The 20,213-nt window shown below is 41.7% G+C and overlaps 1 protein-coding gene across 8 annotated transcripts in view; it reads left to right on the plus strand.

Annotated features, from left to right (window-relative positions):
• ENOX1 (ecto-NOX disulfide-thiol exchanger 1) overlaps nucleotides 1-20,213 on the plus strand; it is a 362,795-nt gene that overhangs the window by 335,605 nt on the left and 6,977 nt on the right. For all 8 annotated transcript variants that reach the window (XM_033051505.1, XM_033051506.1, XM_033051498.1 and 5 more), the window contains 2 exons: nucleotides 4,294-4,350; nucleotides 20,027-20,129. In XM_033051505.1, coding sequence (XP_032907396.1) covers nucleotides 4,294-4,350; nucleotides 20,027-20,129 — 160 coding nt within the window. The remainder of the gene's footprint in view (nucleotides 1-4,293; nucleotides 4,351-20,026; nucleotides 20,130-20,213) is intronic.

The raw sequence follows: 20,213 nt of genomic DNA on the forward strand, positions 1-20,213 counted from the left end.
TGATGATTGCTATGTTCAGTATTTTTCATCATGTATGTCTGAGTATGTCTGCAGATAGATATATACATTTATTGTACATATTAGGAAAAGTAAATTATGTTTATTTCAGATTTTTAACGTTCATTATGAAAGCTGGGACTTTGTTCCACAGTTGATATTTATCTTTGAACATATGACAAATATATTCTACAAAGTGGTAATTTAGATTCCAGAAGCTCTTATGTTCAGATGCATGTTCTTAGCACTTATGGTCACAGAGAAAACCTAAATGAAAGCTGAGGCAAGACTGTAATACAGAAAATGCCATGAGGAAGAATGGAATTGGTAATGACAGAGTCTTTATAAACACAGATTCCACCAGATCTCTTGAGTTAATTGCATCTCATTTCCATTTTCACATGGCTTTTAAGGTATGGCATTATAAAATACTTTAAAAAAAAAAAAAGAAAAAAGAAAAAAGAAAAACGGAAATTGGATTAAATTATTTTATATCGCTGTAGCAATTATATGCTGCAAAAACACATAGGAAGATCTTGCAATGTGAGGCCCAGTAGGGACCACCAGGGCAGCCTACTGAATCTCTGCAGACTCTTGCTAATTGCGAATCAAATGTGCACTCATGCTAGGCAGACAGGCGAAACAGTAGCTGGAAGAAAGGCAGGATGGATCTGCATTTCTCTTGAGAATTAGCTCTGAAACACGCCTAAGGCCAAGACTGTAAGTAGCCAGAATTCCTGAAGAGTGCTAGGCAGCCAGTGTGCTCCTCCAAGAACCCTGAACGAGTTCCAAAAGTTTCCAGAGCAGCAGAAGCCCTAGCAGTAATGACCCCCACTTGCCAAGACTCACAGCTTTCCTTTACAAGCACCACAGCTTATCTGTGTGTTTTATCCACAATGGGTATTGAAAATCATCCAGCCAAGCCAAGTAAATAGAGCATTTCTTTCAAAAATAAATAGCACAGGACTCCTGCCTTGACTTTATGGCTTGGTTTTGTGATAGGTTTGCTAAAAACTGCCTTTTCATCTCATCCAGGGATCCTGCCCTCACTCAGGGCGTGTTTGCATGGGGAGGTGCAGCTCTGTCCAAGCATGGCTGCTCCATGCACCCACCCAGCCGCATCCAGACTGGGATTTTCTGCTGGGAGAAGTCCCTCTTGCTGGTGCACCATATTGCATTGCTGCAGTCAAAGGCTTCTGAATCACATCCAGCACGTGGCTGTCAGATCTGGTTGTCTGAGGGATTCACACCTGCTGGTTTGAGTCAGGCAGGCCCCTGGTTGTTGCTGGCACTAGTTCTGTGTGTTGCCTCAGCACACTCTCCACTGATAGCATCACACTCGCCCCTGATTTACCCAGAGTAGGGGGCAAGTCCTGTTTTTCCAATTTTTCTGAGCTTCCTATTCCAGCATTTCTCTATTTAACATGTGAGAGAAGGATATTATTTAAATTACAATTTAGAAAAAGAAATTTTGAGGAAAAAGGGACTTCACCCTTTTAACCTGTGGGAATGCAGCTGCTCACTTTCCACCCTTGAGTTTTCCACCATTATCTCCACTGGTTCACCTCCACCTCTTCCTGCACAGGTCTGAGTCATGGATGCAAGCACCTTCTTGCCTGAGCAACCTTTTCAGAGCATGGTGTGCAATAAAAGAGATGGAGAGGCTCAAGCATCCTCTCTGCAATATATTCACTGATGAAGCAGTGCCAGGGCTAAAATGGAGGGAAACCATAGTGGGGTAAAAGCCTGCAAGACCAAAGTGGGCTGCAGGCTGAGCCCAGTCTCCCATCAAATCCACGTGTGGCTGATGGGGATGTGGCATGTCACCAGAAGAGCACTTTGCCAGGGAGCTAAAGTCACCAAGGGGTGACAGCACTTACTCTCATTAGCATGCAGAACAGTTTTGTAAAACTGAGCATACTCTCCTGACCTCATATTCAGATGAGGAACTCAGCTGAACCCAACAGGACTGCTCATGTTTGGTAAATTTCTATAAATAATTGGCAGAATCAGGAAACGGCTCTTTGGGTCACACTGCAATGCATAAATCCCTAATTCTGGTGCTAGGCTGGAAGCAGCCATCTCAGCTTATTCCTACCAGCTCTCCTCACACAGAGGTGGTTTCACAGGATGGTTATTTTTTCAGAGTAGGGAAAACATGTAACATTCATTGGAAATGCACCACCCTGCTGTCAGTGCAGACTTCTTGAGGCTTTTTAAAGATGAGCTTCAGTGAATTGAACCAGGAGACCTGATGATTTTGCAGTCCCCAGATATCCTTTGTACAGCAATTTCACGATTATAAGCCGCACCATTTTGACTAAAATTTTGCTCCCACCCCAGAAATGCGGCTTACACTCAGGAGCGGCTAATATGTGAAAAATTTTCTGAAATTTCCAACCCCGGAAGTGCCAGCCAGGGTGCCGAGCCGAGCGCCGGCCAGTAAAACCCGGTTTTGTGCGATTGTTACAAATTGGTTACTGTGTTGCGCGACGGGTGCAGGCGGGCTCTGTGCTGGCAGTGCGGGGTGGGAGGGAGGCGGGGGAACTCCCTCCTGCTGGCCCCACGGCCTGGGGGAGAGGTGGGGAGCTCCATGCTGCCATCCCCGTGGCCCGAGGGGGAAGCAGGGGGGCTCCCGCCCCCACCTGCCACCACGGGGCAGCGCCAGCTCGGAGCAAGCGAGCCCGGCGCAGCAGCGGCTGGCCCTGAGCGGCAGCACCGAGCTGGGCCACTCGGCCCCGTCGGCAGCCCCGTGCCCACATGGCCCGAGCCGAGCCAGTAAACCCCGCCATCCCACGGTTCTGTTAATACTTGGCAACTTTGTTGCACGCAGGTCCTCGCTGCAAACGACAGGGCGGCTTATAATCGGGTGCGGCTTATTTATGGACAAAGAATGAAATGTTGCCGACACCCGGAGATGTGGCTTATAGTCAGTGCGGCTTGTATTCGTGAATTTACTGTACTACTTTATCAGGAAGTGTTTCCCTCTTCCCTCTCCATCAGGACTGGTTTTATGGCTTGAGCAGCAGTTCCTTAATTGGTGCAGTTCCTAAATAGTTCATAACCCTGAATCATAAGATACAAACAGACCATGGCCTGCTTACCTTAGTTGTCAGATTGGAAACTGAACAGCTGGGAGCTGAATTGCATTCAGTTCAGCTTTTGCTGCCAAGTAGCAAAAGTGTGATGGAGGTAACTAACCCCCTAGGATGGTAGTCCACCAATACATATTAGTGTTCAATTTCATCAGGATTTTAGGACTGCTGCCAATCAGAGAGACAGCTGTAGAATCAACAGTTACATCAAAAACAGCTTCTTCAGCAAAAAAGAAGGAATTCAGAGGAAAGTTGTGTTTTTTGTTGTTCCCCATCCCTCCCTTCTCCCTCCATCCCTCTCCTCCACATGATATCTATTGTGAATTAAATTAGAATAAAAGCATGACTTCAGAGCTTAACCTAAAGAGCAAACGATTCTGTGAGTTTCATTTAAGTGTACAAACCTCCATGGCTTACAGGCTCAGAGAGCTGTGGTGTCTTCTTGTTGCTCTGTTTGCTCAGTCACAGGATGAACAACAGCATATTTCACTGCGGCTCAAGATGTGAGCTAGGACTTTCCTTAAATCTCCTGAGAGTGATCTTTACAATTCCCAATGTAATCCTGGATTTTCCCCTAAAAGCTAATTTAGGAGGGGGAAAAAATTCTGTTCAGGTCATATATTTGCAGTGTCTCTTCAGTTCTTCCTGCCACTAGTTAAATAAAAGAGCTGTTTTTCACTTCCTCTCCTTTTCCATCATACCCAGAAGCCATGTCAGTTATTTAGGTACATTGTCAGGAAGACAGTATATTGCAGCACTTCGGCATCTTACCTCAAAATATATCATTCAAAAGTAATCATTGGCAAAACACTATTTAGCTAGTGGCAACTTGCAAATATTTTAAAGTTTAAATTAATAGCAACAACAATGGGAAATTAAATTGATTATTATTCTTGAGAGAGAAATCTGTGCACCTTTTATGCCTTGAAACTACTTTCTAATCTTATTATTTAAAAAATAATGACCCAGTCCTATTATTTTTCTTTTTTTTCTTTTTTTTTTTTTTTGCCAACCTATCAAGCCTTAAGTATGTTGGTTTCAAAATGGTTTGAGCAAAAACTCATTAGAATTATATGCTCCATCTGTTTTTCTCATTGGAAGCTTTATAAAATGCTCCTTCAAATAAATCAAAGATAACTGTGTGAAATACTGAAGTAATGTGCTTGTTTAGTTCTGTTTTGTTTTTTTTTACTCTTTGCAGTTAAAAAGCGCCAAGGAATTAGCAGAAATCAATGGGCATGATGAATCTCAAGCAAATGTAGGTACATCTGTCTACATATAGATTTAGTACATGTGTGTGTATGGTCTCAAATTTACTATGTATGTCTTAAAGCTGATAGAATGGCTGAATAATTTGCACATCAGGTTTGAAGTGTCTGGGTTTTTTTCTTGAAGCCACAGGTTCAAATCCTAGCAAACTTCATTTGAGGTAGATAAATTGGGTTCCATGCAATTTACTTTGTAGGATTTATTTGGCTGAGACTTTAACAACCAGTGTCCTACTTGCTCTATGTGGGTGTTAAAGATACCATGGAAACAACTGCAAAAGAAATGCTTTTCCTTAGTGTCCTGTCCAGGATTAGTCAAGCTACAAAGTTATATCATTTGTCTCTGTGGTTGCCACCTTGCAGCAGGGCAAGCCTGGCCATATTTCGGTTCTGAGTGAAGTGGTTCATATATGTGTATAATTTTGAAACAGTTAATTTTCTCCAGAGGACTAAATTAATTCTTTGAATCATTATTTTAGTCAAAGACATTAAAGGACTCTCAAGGTCCTGTTTTTTAAAACCTGCTGCCAAGAAAAAAAATTGCTTCTGTTATTCCCTTAATGATTGATGTCAAAACAGCAATTTCCATTGGGGGGAAGAGAGAAAAAGAAAAAAAAAAAAAAGGAATGTTTCCTGCTATGTTTCTCATCCAAACCATGCAGTCTTGTGCTTTTTCATAAACATATGAATATTAAAACCGATTATATATGATATCTTCCTCTTGGCCAAGTGAACTAGCAACAGTTTAAACACTAATACAATAACATCTATTTTAGTCCATGTGTTGACTAATGGCTCAGTCAGGAAAACAGTTTTATTTTAAACCTGGATGTTTTAAATTTTGTGAGCTGCTTTTTTGATAAGGAAATGTTGTCGTTGTTTTTTTAATCCTCTCCTAAATCTCATTCATTGTGATCCGTTTCCGCAGTGAAGTCGATAGAGCCTCGTAGCTCTCAGCGTTTGGACAGGAGACATTCAATATTGTCTGATAGCTCCAACAAATCTGCAGCTGCAGACTGTCTGCACAGCATCCCATTGCCCCTTTGAAAGATTCTGTTTACAAACCAAAACCACATTAATCGAATGATGATCTTGAAATATTCACATATGCTAGCTAAAAACTATTGGTCGTTGTACAATAGCTGGTTGGAGGTTTCCCAAAGGAAATCCTAGAGGAATATCTACATGTAAGTCTTAGAAACTCTCTAAAAGAACTTGCTTCCTCACCAAAAATGTGGATGAAACAATGTTTTGCAGTATTGAAATGTTTTCAGGGGAAATTACCTGAAAGCTTCAAGTTGTACCATTTTGGCTCATATGTAACTGGATAAACAGAAGTACTTGAAAGTTTTATATTTATATAATACAAAGGTTGAAATAGCATTAAAAGGAAGCATTTCAATTGTGTTAAGAGAGTGTTTTGGTACATCATTCCAAGATAACTAAAACAAAATACTTCAGAATCTTTGGTTAATAGTAAATTTTTCAAAATGTGTTATTTTAATCCAGTTTGTAAATGTACAAGTTCCTCAAATGCATGCATTTTCCATAGGATAGAAAGTCTATTTTCTGCCACTCTTTTCCATGAGCTCTTCCCCAGCTGATCTCATAGCAATATATGACTCTTAAGAAAAGAAGTCAATACCTAGATTAATGGCAAAGAGGGAAACCAGATAGTTACAATTATTGAGTCACAGTCGCAGCCATGTATTCAACAATAACACCACCATGAAATCAGAGAAAGCACAGCAGTACAAATGGAAATAGAGAAATAGAGGGAAAGAACTGATGTTAAAACATTTGCTACAATAATGAACTTTGTAAAATGGAAGCTGAAGTGCCTTTTAAACAATTGTCATTTATATCAAATGTGTAGCACTCAGGTGTTGTGCCTTGCAGGTTGTCTCCTCATACATTCTCAGCAGACTCTGTGGGTTTTGCCCCTGGCCACTGTGCAAATCAGGGATGATCAAAGAGAAGAAGGCTTGGTGGCTCCTGCGTGGTTCTTAGTGAACTGTGATGCATATAATTGGATTAGGACATATTTGTTACAGATGACAGGTTGAATTCAGCAAATGAAATACCTCTACATGCTGAGCAGTAGTGGGAGGTGTTGGTGAGGAAAAATGGCAATGTATGCCTGTACACTGAACACAAAATCTTATCTTCACACTGTGGCATATTTAGATTACTTACTCTGCAGAAAATCAGGCTCCTAGAAAGGACAGAAGAAACGTTAGGCACAGTGCATACACATCAAGAAAGCCCATACTGTAACCTTAAAGATTACATTCTTCACTCAGGATTTCTCCTGGTGGCACTAGTCTGCATCATCTTTTACATTAGAAAATGGTGTTCTTTAAAATAAAATGTGGAAATATTTTTCTCAGCAAAATAAGATACAGATTAAAATGTATACTGAGACATATCCTGGTCTTCTACATATGTGAGATCATCTTGAAAAGGAGACAAGGATCTGGACACATTTGGAAAAAGAAAAACTTCCCTCCTGAAGTAATTTATAGGTGCCCAACCCACAAATTGACCTTTATTATTTTTCTCTTGCTTTTGCAGGAAAATTAACTAAGTTGACTAAGAGGCTGGAGCAATTGCAATGTCACATTCCCTGCATGTCAGTTCACACACAAATCTGCGGGGGTGGGGTAGACCAAAATTTTAGTGTATTGCCAGTACATCTATTATTTCCAGAAAGCAAAACCATCTTACAAGGTTCTGTACAGAGTCATAAGGGTGTTTCATGAGTGATTTGCCAGGTACATGCAGTAATATTTGTTATGGCTGTTGACATTTCCCAGTTTTACTCTGTGTCAGGAAAGGCCAAATGTCGGGCTCAGGCAGTACACAAAGCCCGAGAGTCTGGCCTGGTGTTAACAGAGACTTCAACAGCCAGAACTGCCAGAGGTGCTGTCCCTGAGTGCTCATTTCCATCACTCCTGTGCTTCGGAAGAGATCAGTCCTTCCTTCCTTCCTTCTAATCTGACCCCCTTTTCATTTCCTCTTCATTGCTGCATATAATGGTATTTTGTTCACATCTCTGTCTTAACTGAAGTGAAAATAATGACCAATGGGCAATCATATTTTCAGATATAATCCTCTTCAAGGATGCTCCCGGACTCTTGGGACCTGCATACTTCCAACATGAAAAAAATGATCTTGCATGGGAGCTGTGCTCAAGTAGAGACCATTTTGCAATCTGAAAATGCTAATCACATCTTTTGTGACTAACTCTACAAAGACAATTTATTCTTCTACTCTTTCAGTAAGTTCAGTGGCTTTCTCTGAAGCCTCTAGTACACAAATTAATTCTGTGTTTTGATCAAAGATCTCCTGTTGCTCGCTTCTGAATTCAGTATAGATACGGCCCTGCATGCAAATACAATGAATACATCCCTGGTTTGGGGGTCAGAAGGTTAACATCTGTGATATCCCTCTACTGCAAATGGAGAAAGGAAGATTTATTTTTATATAAGTCTCATTTTAGAATTACTCAGTTATCTTCCAGGAGTTTGTTTCTCTCCCTTGTCAGCTATCTGCCTTCCTTTGATGACTGTTATGAATAACTCCTACCCTTTGTAAAAGTGCTATAAAATTGCAATCAAGAGTATCAGTTTGCCACACTCAGGCCAAAACAAGACATGGGTAATGGTCACAGAAGCATTTTCAATGCCAATTGCAATTTCATGACAAAGTCCTGACATTGTTGATGTCACTAAAGAAATTCACATCAGGTTAAAAAAAAATCTGAATTTTGCCCAAAGACTTTTAGGTTTATCTCATTATCACCAAGACATAATAAAATGAATACATTTCAGAGACCTGATTTCACCACAAGGGTGTTTTTGACCAGCTTTTGGTTCTGTTTGAGTTTCATTGTTTGAACAAAGTACTGACTTTGTCCACACTCATCTGTCTGCCTTCAGTTAGCATCTCCCACAGCTTGGACACGATGTTCTGTGGGTTTTTCTCCAGACACAAAATCAATAATGTTAAGTAGGGATGCATTTTTCCATTTGAATGCTTGAAGTTGTTGTCAGAGCATTTCTTGAGTCCAGTCAAGCATCTCACATTTAATGTTGATTCTTCCTTCACTTTTTGTCTTTTGTACTTGCTTTTGAAGCAGTTTCCAGATGATCCCTGACTCTGAGGAGGGGGGATGTATCACTGTATTGCTCACTTTATACTACACTGACATTGATGATATTCTTAACTACACCCTAGATTCCTGTTTTCATGGAGTATGTTAATCACTGATGATCTTCTTCAAAGGTGGTTCTTAAGTGACGCTTACTTTTGCAACAAGTTGGGCAAAGATTTAAAAAGCTGACCCACTTCAACTTTTGGAAAAGTCTGTAATTCCATCAATGTCATCAAAGTTCACTTCTTCTACTTCACTCTGCAAAGCTTTAATTTAGGCATCCAAAGGTGCCTGCTGTGAATGCCTCATATGAGTGTATGTGTTTGTACCCACATGCCATTTGATGTGGCAGCTCCACTTAGTGTGGCAACATCACATTGAGCCGAGTGAGATGGGAAGGACCCTGAACACAGGGAGAGGAGTAGGAGCTAGAAGAGTGCAAAATCATCCCAGTAGCTTGGGAGCATGGGACAGAAGCTGGTCATCTTTAGTGATGAAGATCCCAAGTGATAGCTGATTCTTCTGCTTCACTTCCTTGTGCGTGCAACAGTCATTTCCTGATTTTCCCACTCTTCAAAAGCCTAGCTTTTCCTAGAACAGCATAGGCTTGCAATAAAAAATGTGCTCAATATGGCTTATATAAGAGCAATTTGAGTCTAAGGTTGCAGGCCAGAAAACCCAGTGCAGGCCCTTGCAGATGTCAGGAACTGCGTGTTTCTTTCCTATCTGAAACCTTTGCCTCAGCAAACTGAGCTAGTCACTGAGTGCTTTCCTTGGGCTCCCCCAGTGAGGTCCTCTGGCCTTGCAGCAGACATTTCTGGGGCACAAGGGAGTGGTTGGGCACAGCAGAAACTGAGGGGTGACACCTGAGTGCTTTAGAGGATAAGGAAAGGGTCCTGGCAGCCTCTACATACCCATGAGCTGAAGGGTGACATTCCCTTTGGGGTTTGTCTCTGCCACACCTGAGAAGAACACAGACTGTGGGCTCCCTCCAGCCCCTTCTGTAGTGAGTGCTCCCTTTTGCAAGTTATTAAGAGATCAGGCAGGAATAATGGAGAGTGCAGGGGTGAGGACAGCTCCTTGAGAAGAGGGAATTGAGGTTTGATTTCTTGTCGTGGGTGTGTTGTGTCATTAGGAGAAGGTGCAAGGACCCTTACCCTGATTGGACTAGAGCTGTCAGGGAGTCTTTAGAGAGATGCATTTACTGTCTGTATTCAGGTTCTTCTGTCCTGGTGGGCCAGTACTGGGGGTGAGGAGAGGCTGTGCCTCTTTCTACTCCCTACCTTTTCCATTCCAGACTTTAATTTGTAGCCGTTCCATCACTCATTTCTTCTCATGTCCTTCAATTTAAGGCACATGGAGCATGATATATTCAAGCAATGCTGACCGTTCACAGATCAGCGGCTTTCCTACTTACTGCGACAGGCATGAGGAATGACCACCTCCTGGATTCAACACCACGAGGCCTGAAAAGTAGCAGGAGTTTAACAGGCTGTTTAGGATGTTATCAAAGAGCCCACTCAGCCTTCAGAAGTTCTTCTACACTGGTAGATCAAATCTCCCCAAGTTCCCCCCTTTGCCACCCCAGCCCTGGTTTGCCATTTCAGAAGACAGTGAGGGTTTCATTAGCATGGTACAGATGTCTCTGCTGGCTAAATCAGTCTCTGAGATTCCAGCCATGATTGAACCCTACAGGGAGCAAACAGGGAGCAGAGCAAGGTATATTCTGACACAGAATGTGCTATCTGAAGTGCATCTGGGCTGTAGCAATAACCCCTTTGTTAATGTGCAGCAAGAAATCACACCACTTCCCATGTCCCTAATTAAGAGTGTCAGAGTGACTTGGCTTTTGATTGCAGTGAATTCTGATCATCCGAGGGAGGAGAAAGAGAACTCTGAGACACAATGATAAAACCCATTCAGCCACCCACTCAGCAAATCACAAAAGTTTTTTTACTTTAAATTTCATATGAGCTCCACAGGGAGACGGATCTTCAATGCCCAGAGCTACCTGACATTTTAATAATATCTGATCATTATGTGGAGCCTTTCATCCCAAAGCATTTTCCCTGAGTATTTATACTGCACACGTATACAGGAGTCATCCTGTCATTTCTAGTGAGGAATAACATTCAGCCTTATACATATGCAGCTGTGTGCTTAACCCACACAGTGTGCAAGGCAGATTGGCTTGTCAGAGCACTCAGGCTCCCCCGCAACCACCTGAAGGATGATGGGCCACCTCTGCTTCAGCCACAAGCCTGCTACTGCAGTTCTGGGGGCTGTACACCACACTCACGCACCTTCCAAATGGCTTTCAGGCAATAGACAGGAAAAAAGTGACAGAAGTGAGAAAGGAACTTCAATATTCCCAAGAGCCACTCTTCATAGAATGGTTTTCATTTGAAAGGGCTTTAAAGATCATCTAGTTCCAATCCTCTGCCATGGGCAGAGACAGCTTTCACTAGACTAGAGTGCTCACAGCCCCATCCAGCCTGACCTGGAACACTTCTAGGGATGGGGCATCCACAACTTCTCTGGGCAACCCATGCCAGTGTCTCACCACCCTCACAGTAAAGAATTTCCTCCTTGAATCTGATCTAAACCTACTCTGTCAGTGTAAAGCCATTTCTACTTGTCTTGTTCCAACATTTGTAAAAGTCCTTCTCCAGCTCTCTTGCAGCCCCCTTTAGGTATGTGAAGATATTCTAAGGTCTCTCCTTAGAACCTTCTCTTCTCCAGGCTGAACAACCCCAGCTGTCCCATCTTCACAGGAGAGTTGCTCCAGCCCTATTATTATCTTCATAACTCTCCTCTGACATTGCTCCAGCAGGTCCATGTCCTTCCTGCACTGGGAGCCCCAGAGCTGGATGCAGCACTACAGGTGAGATCTCACCAGAGCAGAGCAGAGGGGCAGAATGCCCTCCCTCACCCGGACACTCTGGACCTGTTGGACACTCCTCTTTTGATGCAGCCCAGGACACAATTGGCTTTCTGGGCTGCAAGCTCACATTGCTGGGTCATATTGAGCTTCTCATCAAGAAATATTCCCAAATCACTTTAAGGAACCTCAGAAAGTTTGTTATTTTGATCAAGATCCACTCCAAATGAATAAGAACTCCAAAGTATTTAAGTACTTCTTGCATAATCAGATGTGGAGATTCCTAAAGTTAGTATCTTTCAAATACAACCATTCACTTATAGAAGACGTTTAAGGTTGGTTTTCCCTGCCTGTTACTCCTTTTTATGTCAACAAAGTCATTTTCAAAACTTCTACAAGTAAGCCCCAGAAGGGAAACAAACTGCCTTTTTTTTCCTTTCTCTTGCTCTTTAACTTTTCTTTTGGGAGTACATTATTTTAGAGGAGATTGCAAGAGCAATATTTGTGCTAAAGACCATATCAAAGGGTTTTCACTAATTCTCAATCTCAAATAAACATGAGGTATCTCCTCCTACAGTGACTTCAGCAGAGCTGGTGGGCAGGTGATGCTTTCAAGCCAGCCATTGGTTTGCTGCAATTCCCTAAAACAAAGTGTGCAAAATGACAATTACCTTTTATCTTGCAAAGCAACCACCTTCACATCACATAAAACATCTGTGTTAAGTCATCATGAGCCTACACATAAATCTAGCTTTAGAAAATGAAACAACCTGATGATACTTTTGAAAATGAGCATGAAGTAACTTTCCTATTAGTCATCCATATTTTGCATATGTACATTGCCATAAAATAAATGTGCTCGAATACAATGAAAAAAATATAAAGAGATAGTTTCAATGAGAAAGCGTTTTCAGATTATTGCTAGTTGCCTAAAACTCAGCAGGTGAATGTTACAATAGTAAAAGCTTGATAATGAAAAAGTTGAAAGCATCTCTCTGGCAAATGGATCAGAAGAATAGGATGTCAAGAGCACCGTAATACAATTAATCTTCACTCCTGAAAATGCTTCTATTATGTAGGATAAATCAGATAAACAAACCGTAGATCTATCTATTTTAAGTTTTTCATTCACAAGGTCTTACATTCACAGTTCTAATTTGTCTACATTCCTGTTCTATCATTTCAATGCCATATAATTTTTCAAATTTTCAACTGTTTATTTGTTAATACCACTGCACTACACTATCAGTAAACACTATGTTAGTGTATTTTAGAAGTAAATTTCTATATGAGTGTCCTTTAAAAGTAATTACAATGTGCTGTTTCTGACAAAACCAACACTGACTTCTTGCACAGAACAAAAGAAGTTACCAAGTTTAGCTTGATTTGAATAAAAAGATGAAACCCGGTGTCTATCATTTGTAATGACAGACCAGTCATATTCACCAGCAGTGCAGCATATGGCAAATGTGTCCTTCTGCATCGCTAGGTAGGTAGTAGAAGGAGAAGGATCTTGTAAGATTCTGGGAAAAAACGCTGGAAAGCAAAGGGTTTTTGAAAGGAATTTTTACCTGGTGCTAGCTCTAAACAGTGGCACTAGCTACTTGTGAGAGCTCTGGTTTTGGGCAGATGCTTGGATGCCTCATTCCTTGCCTTATTCTTTTCATATGAGATGTGCCACTGCAAATTTTTACTGTAAACTGACTTATCCCAGAACAAATAGAAAAGGTCAAGGTACCTCTCTGCATATAGACAGTGTGTCACAAAGCCTTTTAACTTAGTGCTAGGCATTTCTAAAATCAATTCTTAGGCTGTGAGGAGCCAGGATCATGGAAAAGATAAGCTTTCTAGGAAGTAGTTAATTTACCAGCACAAGATAATTCATTTTATGCAACTGAAATAATTATATTAATCAAAATTATGAGCAATTTTCTAGTCAGAGGAGTAGTCAGCAGAGAGTCAGAAACTGTCACTGAAGAGGACAGACCGAGAGAAGGGCTATGTAACATGCATGATATTTATTTAAGTTAGGACAATTTTAAGTTACTTTCAGAGTTCAGACACTCAACCAAATTTTCACACATCACAACACAGTGTGTAGCTGATGAAGGGGAACAAGTTCCATTAAAGAAAGAATTAGAGGCATTTTGCCCAAAACAGGTATTACTGGTTTTTGGAGATGCTGAATCCTGGCAGCCTGACGGAGACAAGGTGGTCACAGCTCCATGGAATCAACATGCAGCTACACTGAGTAAATATTCCTCACAGGTAGAACAGGAAGAACACACATCTACAACACATGCATCACATGCATCCATCTGTGTACACACGGCCAGCCACACAGATCAGCACAAACTCAGCAATCATAAACGTGAGCAGCCCTTTGTGGCTGATCATGGTAAAGGTCCATTAGTGGGAAATACTTGTGCAGACTTACACCTACACACAATTTGTGAGTCCCTCCAGAAACCGGACTTTGACTCTCAGGCTGTCCCATGGCTGGCTTCTTACATGCGCACACACACACATATACATATACACACATTTACACACACAAACTAGTCATTTTGCCTTCCCCAGGCTCCTTGGTGTCCCTAGTTGGTGGCTTGGACCTCCAGGTCCTCTGACTGCAGCACTCCAGGCTGCAGTGGCTCTCTGATTGCTGATCCCACTCCAGCTGCTCTGCTCAGTTGCCCTCACAGTCCCCCCATGCACACTGAAATGAGTCTCTCACCCAGGAAAAGAGAAATTAGTTTAATGGGTGTTACACACTGATCATGGCCAAACAAGTGTACTGACGACCAGCAACTTGATTGCATTTTATCCCCTCCCAAACTGACATGATCCCTCCTTTTTCCTGCTACTTCTTGCCCTGCTGAGGACACTCATAGGTTTTGTATAACCCCATAATGCTCTGCTCCTACATCCCATAACGAGTCCCGTATTCCTACAGGCAATGGTCCCTCAGTCTGTAGGATGTTTCAGAGAGGTGGACTTTCCTGTGGCAGCTGGGTCAGGGAACTCAGCTTTCTTTGGTTAGGTTATTCACATTTTCCCTGTCTGTCAGGGTGCCTCTGTACTCCTTTGTGCTTGTGGGAATAAGACTTGAATCACAAGTATCACAAGGGTGGAATACGTGATGGTGGTTGGAAAATCCCTTCTGCAGGGGGCAGAGGATATAAGGGTTTTGATAAGGGTGAGGGACTGGGATGTTGCAGAGAAACTGCTGAGCCATTGGATTGCTACCTTTCTGTTGCACATCCACGTGCTCTGCCACAGCAGCTGATCCTGCCCTGAGCAGAAGGTTGGGGTAGAGATCTCCCAAGGTCATCTGCATGATTTTGTGATGCTGTGATCATCTGAGTCACCATCACTGCCTGCAAGTATACTCATACATTGCCACATTTGCAAGGAAATTTGATTTAAGTTAAATTTAAATAAGCTCATTCACTGTAGCTTAGTTCAACTTGGGTTGAATAATTTTGAATTCACCGTGGATGAGAACATACACAAGGACAGTAGCCCATTCTCAACTGACAACCATGCTAAGCTGTCAGAAGTTGTCCTGTACCTCAACCTTGCATGTCCCCATAAATTTAAGATGCCTGACTTGATGTGCATTGAAAGTATTGCAAGACTTCCATTCACTTGATTGGTTATTGAATTATGCTCCACTCAGGTTAAAACTACAAGATTAAATTTTCAGATGTAGTTCTGAAGTACATTTAAAGAAAGACTACAAAGCAAACCCATCTATACCAGACTATAGGAGGTTCACAGATAAGTGCAAATAAATTAAATACAGACAGTTCTTCATTCTGCAGACTAGTTTCTACCCAAGTCTGCAGTCAAACCTGCCTGGTCCTCAAAAAGCAGTTTGGGCAAACTCATCTGAAGTCCAAGCCTGGTTCTGTGTGCTCAGAGCAGGCACACGTATGCCTTTCAGCACCTTATAGGCTGCAGATTTGATACCATGTGTGCATGGCTCTTTCTTCTATCATGATTTTAAAATTACCTTTTATTTCCAAGCTTACAGCATCTCTCTGGCCTGCTGTTAATAGCCTGCTAGATTTTTGCTTATGTTTCAGATATATAGTTTTTTCTCCTCCTACTCATTTTCTCTCATAAATCCCCCGGCTGATGAGAAAGTGTGGTGTATCCCTTACATCTAACAGCTTTCAGCAGTTGCTCTGTTTTCCTGCTGTGACAAACATCAAGTCTTTCCCTTTTCTGCCGCTGTTTTAATGTCTCAGACAATTGGCTTTGTACGTATAGTAAAAATGCAAAGTTTTCCAGAGGCTGGTAGGTTTTTGGGATTTTTACTGGGCCTTTCAGAAGACACAATATTATTTTTACCCCTTCATCACACAATTCTTCAGCACTCAATAAACGACAACAAAGAAAATGAGGTCTTTGAAGACAGCATGCAAGCAGTCATCATTCCCCCTAGATTCAAAGATAATTATCAAATACTTGGATTACCAAAGAGTGGAGGGAATATTTCATCTCTTTGAATGTCATTGCATCCTGGGCACATGTCAGGTATCTTCAATGTCACATTCATTAAATCCTATATTCTGCCTTTCAAAGCAGAGTCCTTAACAACAGATGGTGTAGAGCTGCACTCTGGGCAGAGGAGTTTCCAGGTAGGGCAGTTACTGTGCAAGCCCTGTTCAACTCTTGCTCATTTTATGGAGAATATCAAGTCATCACTCCCCCCATTTTTAGGGATGCTTTTATTTTCAGGCAAGAACAAATATTTTATAGTGTCTACCTTTTTTTGCACTAGTTCAAGACTGACCTGAAGAGGATTAATGCTATCTAGATTGAGAACTTTTTATTTAATATCTTACTTTTCCAAAGGGGAAAAAAGAAACCAATAAGGAGAGAAAGATCCAAGTTATCCAGCCTAAATATCTGGAGCTTTTTGATCTGCTCTGTGTCAATGACCTGCTTGTGGAAATTAATAGTCCATGGGATAAAATTGTTATTTGCTGTCCTCTGTTTCATCCAGCAAGTTCTCCTGAAAGTTTTCCAAAAAGACTCTCTGTTTCTCCCTCCCTGGCTCAAATGCAGGGAGCCCTGAATCAAAATTCTGGTCCCAAGGGATATCTGCAGAACCATGGGGATTGCAATACCATGAGGCAAATTCATGTCTTCTCATCATCTGCTAATGGATTAAAGCGTCATTTGCAGGAAAAAGCTCTAAGCTGGCAATGGTGAAAGCATCACACAATGGTTGCATTCATACTGAGCAGCTCTGGAGCTGTCGTCATCAAATTTGTCTGCCCCTTTTACCAATACCTGACATAATTTGTGAATAATAATTAGAACCAGGTCCCTAATGATCTCCAGGTGTGATTTAACCTGGATTAAGCCTTTCACACACTGTGTTTAGTTCTCACAAGGTCATTTCACTTCTAATAAGAACTAGTTTGCACATGCTCAGCTGTGCTCTTCTCCTTTAATGCAGTAACTGACAGATGGTAGCAAAATATTCCTTTTATAATGAAACCTGCTGAAGGAGACTGCTTAGGGCCTCAGAAAATATAATTTGCCAAATAAAAAATGGTCTCCAGGAAAGAAAGGAAATACTGTAATGCAGCATATATTAAATAATTTTCCTCAGGCATCTGGTGATCAGAGAGGTGAACTAACTGGTTTTTTCCAATTATTTATTGCCTCATTCACCTTTGTACTCTTAAAAGTCTTGTTTCTGTGGGTTAACATAAGTAGTGCCTTTAAAAAAGTGTAAATTAACTGCATGAAGATTTGTTGTAAAAGATTTGTATCTGCAGTATGCTGTCAGATTCTTAAGGTTTTCACTTACGCTATAATTAGCCCAGTTTCTGGGCGAATTTCACACCCATTTTTTAGACCCAATTATGCCATTTCTCTTAAACCACTATTAATTCCAAGCAGCATTGCTACTGAATTCTGATCTACTTTATGTGACTGTGCACACCCTGTATTTTCAAATGGTCTGTGCAAACTTCTTTTGGCAGCTGAATACATCAGAGTGATCTAATTTATTATCTTCTGTGAGGCAGGTAGCACTGGATGGCAGAAATCTTTCCTTTTAAAGCCTCCAAGAACCTGCAACTTTCTTCTAATGCCAGTGGTTTGCTGAATATCTATCTTTGCCACTCATTTCTTCAGGCTTCCCCATAAAAAATTTTTTTACTCTTTTATTCTCTGTTCCAACATAGAGCTAAGGAAGAGTTGATGTGACTTCCTTTAGCATCCATTTACACTGTCCTATAAATCATACAAAACGTTCTGCACAGGCTCAAATCTAGGCATTAAATGAGAATCCATCTGTTCGGTGCTCCCAATGGGATTATGGTTTCTTTCTCTGCATCACTGCTTGACAAAACTTCTTATCCCACCTGAAACTGCGAGTGAGCTGTGTTTGGGGCCTGGTATATCAAATACACATCTCTCTGCTCCCACCTTCCCCTCTCAGGAATTGCTATTTTTAGACTGCTTTTCTAGCTCCGATGTAGTCAAAGTTACATCCTAACCTATACAAGCTCTGGTAGCATATGCTGCCCTGCTTTTCTGCTGCAGTATCACCAAATCTGTCATCCAGCTCTGCTCTGATCTGTAGCCCCCTTGTCATTACTGCCATCTTGGAGAAAGTCATATAAACACCTTTTATTTCTGTTTCTTGCCTGGGTTTCCTTTCACTGCTTTTGGATGTCATGGCCAGCAGTAGATCAGAATTTGCATTGGTCTTTGGCTCTGCCAGAAGGGGAATCAACATTGCTGGACAATTTAGAGCATGCTGCTGCTGTAATGTGCCTTGTGCATTACAACACTTCAGGAGGGTTAGTGTCAAGGTGATGTAGCTGCCAGAGCACCCAGGAACACCATTATTTTAAGAGGGGATCACTGCCAACTCTTGAACTGCAGACTCCCTAAATTAAAATACCCAACTAAAAAGCTATTTTATCTCTACTAACCAAAAAGCCAGCAAAGGCTGGCTGTGACATATGCACAACTACACACAGATCTGTGGCCAGGAGAAATGCCTCAGTGGCCACTGCAACTGCAGCAAACCCCAGGTGACCCAATGGACCTCACGCCTCCTTCTGTGTGAGCCAGGGCCTGTCAGAGCCCCTTGTTGCTGGGGGCTGAAGGATGCACATGTGCATGTATGTCACTTTTGTGCACACTGAGTTCCTGAGGTGGCACATGGCAGCTTGTTCTTCTTTGTGGCACGAAGGAACACTTGAAGCCACGATGCATCTGAGCCATCAGGCACTGCCCATACCGCAGCTGCACCCAGGAGCAGGCTATGAAGAGCACTGGGAGGGTTGGGTTTGTTGTTCCTTTTACTTTTTCAATTAAAAAGGAGGAAGCGTGTGGCTCTTTTTACCAGTCTCACAGACAGTGAAGCCTTTAGTCATTGACATATTTTGGAGTTTATGCCTTTTTTTAGCATGGATTATTCACACCTTCCAGAATGCATCAGAGCAACCCGAGCCCAGTGTCCCTCTTTTATTGCCAAAAATGTTTGCAAAAATTTTGGAGCAGGGCACCACATCATGGCTATGTCCTAAATGAGCCGCACCATTATACCAAATAGTACATATTTGCTTGCATTTAAGGCTGCCCAGTCCCACACAAGCTCCAGTAGCTTACCTTGACTCCCTCAAACAGAGCAAGGGCACCATTCCTTCAGAGTCCCACCTCACACCACTGTGTCTCCAGCACCATGCTCTCTGCCTCCGAGGTTTTGCATGGAACTGCTGAGCATTTCGCAGAGCAGATGCAGCAGTGTGAGTCACTGCCTCACTGAGGAATGTATTATTGCACATTGGCTACTCCATGGAAACACCCATGGATGTGCCTGGATATTGTGTCATACACTCTGAGACCACTTGCATGCCTTGGAAATAATTTATTTACTTCACATATACCCAGTCACACAACTGCCTGGGTACTTCTGATGGAGTGTTTGCTATATGTGATGTCTCAGATGAAATTTAGGTGGTTCAGGGCACCTGATTCCAGAAAAAAAGAGCTCCAACTAGGAAACTTGTTTGCCCTTCAGGTTGGTGCTCTTTCAGCCCTTTAAACAAGATAGCTTTATGAAAACCACCTGTTAGGAATGGTCTTCCTGAAATGTGCCAACCCCCAAAACATGCCTGAGAATTGTTTAGGATGCCCAATGTCAAGCCAGGCACTGGCTGAAGAGTGTAACAGGGCAGAGGGTTGTGCTCTAGCAGCTAGAAATGTTGTTATTGGCTGCTGAATTTACTCTTATGGCTGTAGCTGAATGTCTGCATCCATGTTCCCTGGAGGCACTCTTGGTTTACAGCTTTAATAGCTCCAAAATGTGAGTTTCCTGACCATCCCCACACTTTATGGCACCATCTCTTCAGCTGTTATAATGAAGAAGCACTAGCAACAAGCAAAATTTCTCTTCTTGGCAGCACTTGTCATAAAGGTAGTTCTAAATGCATCTTAATATTCTGCAAATGAATCAATTATTTATAATTGTCTTGTCTTTAGATGTGAATTAAGGTAATGATTTTTTTATAGAGTTGAAAGGATGAAGACAAGTTTAATTGAGGTAAATGAAATCTACATGACCACCTGTTTGTTTTTTTAAACTTTATAGGAAATCAATGTATTGACAGTAGCACTGGTCAACCAGGACAGAGAAAAAAACTCAGAAAAACGAAGCCCAGGTCTAAAATCAGAGAAAGAGGCACTATTAATAGGTAAGATAACCCCAAAAGAAAACTTTGGAGAACAAAATGCCTTCCAACTAGTTTCTGTTTTGCATGTATGTTTGCACACATCTT

This window comes from Catharus ustulatus, chromosome 2, assembly GCF_009819885.2.
Source record: "Catharus ustulatus isolate bCatUst1 chromosome 2, bCatUst1.pri.v2, whole genome shotgun sequence".
Classification (NCBI taxonomy): Eukaryota; Metazoa; Chordata; class Aves; order Passeriformes; family Turdidae; genus Catharus; species Catharus ustulatus.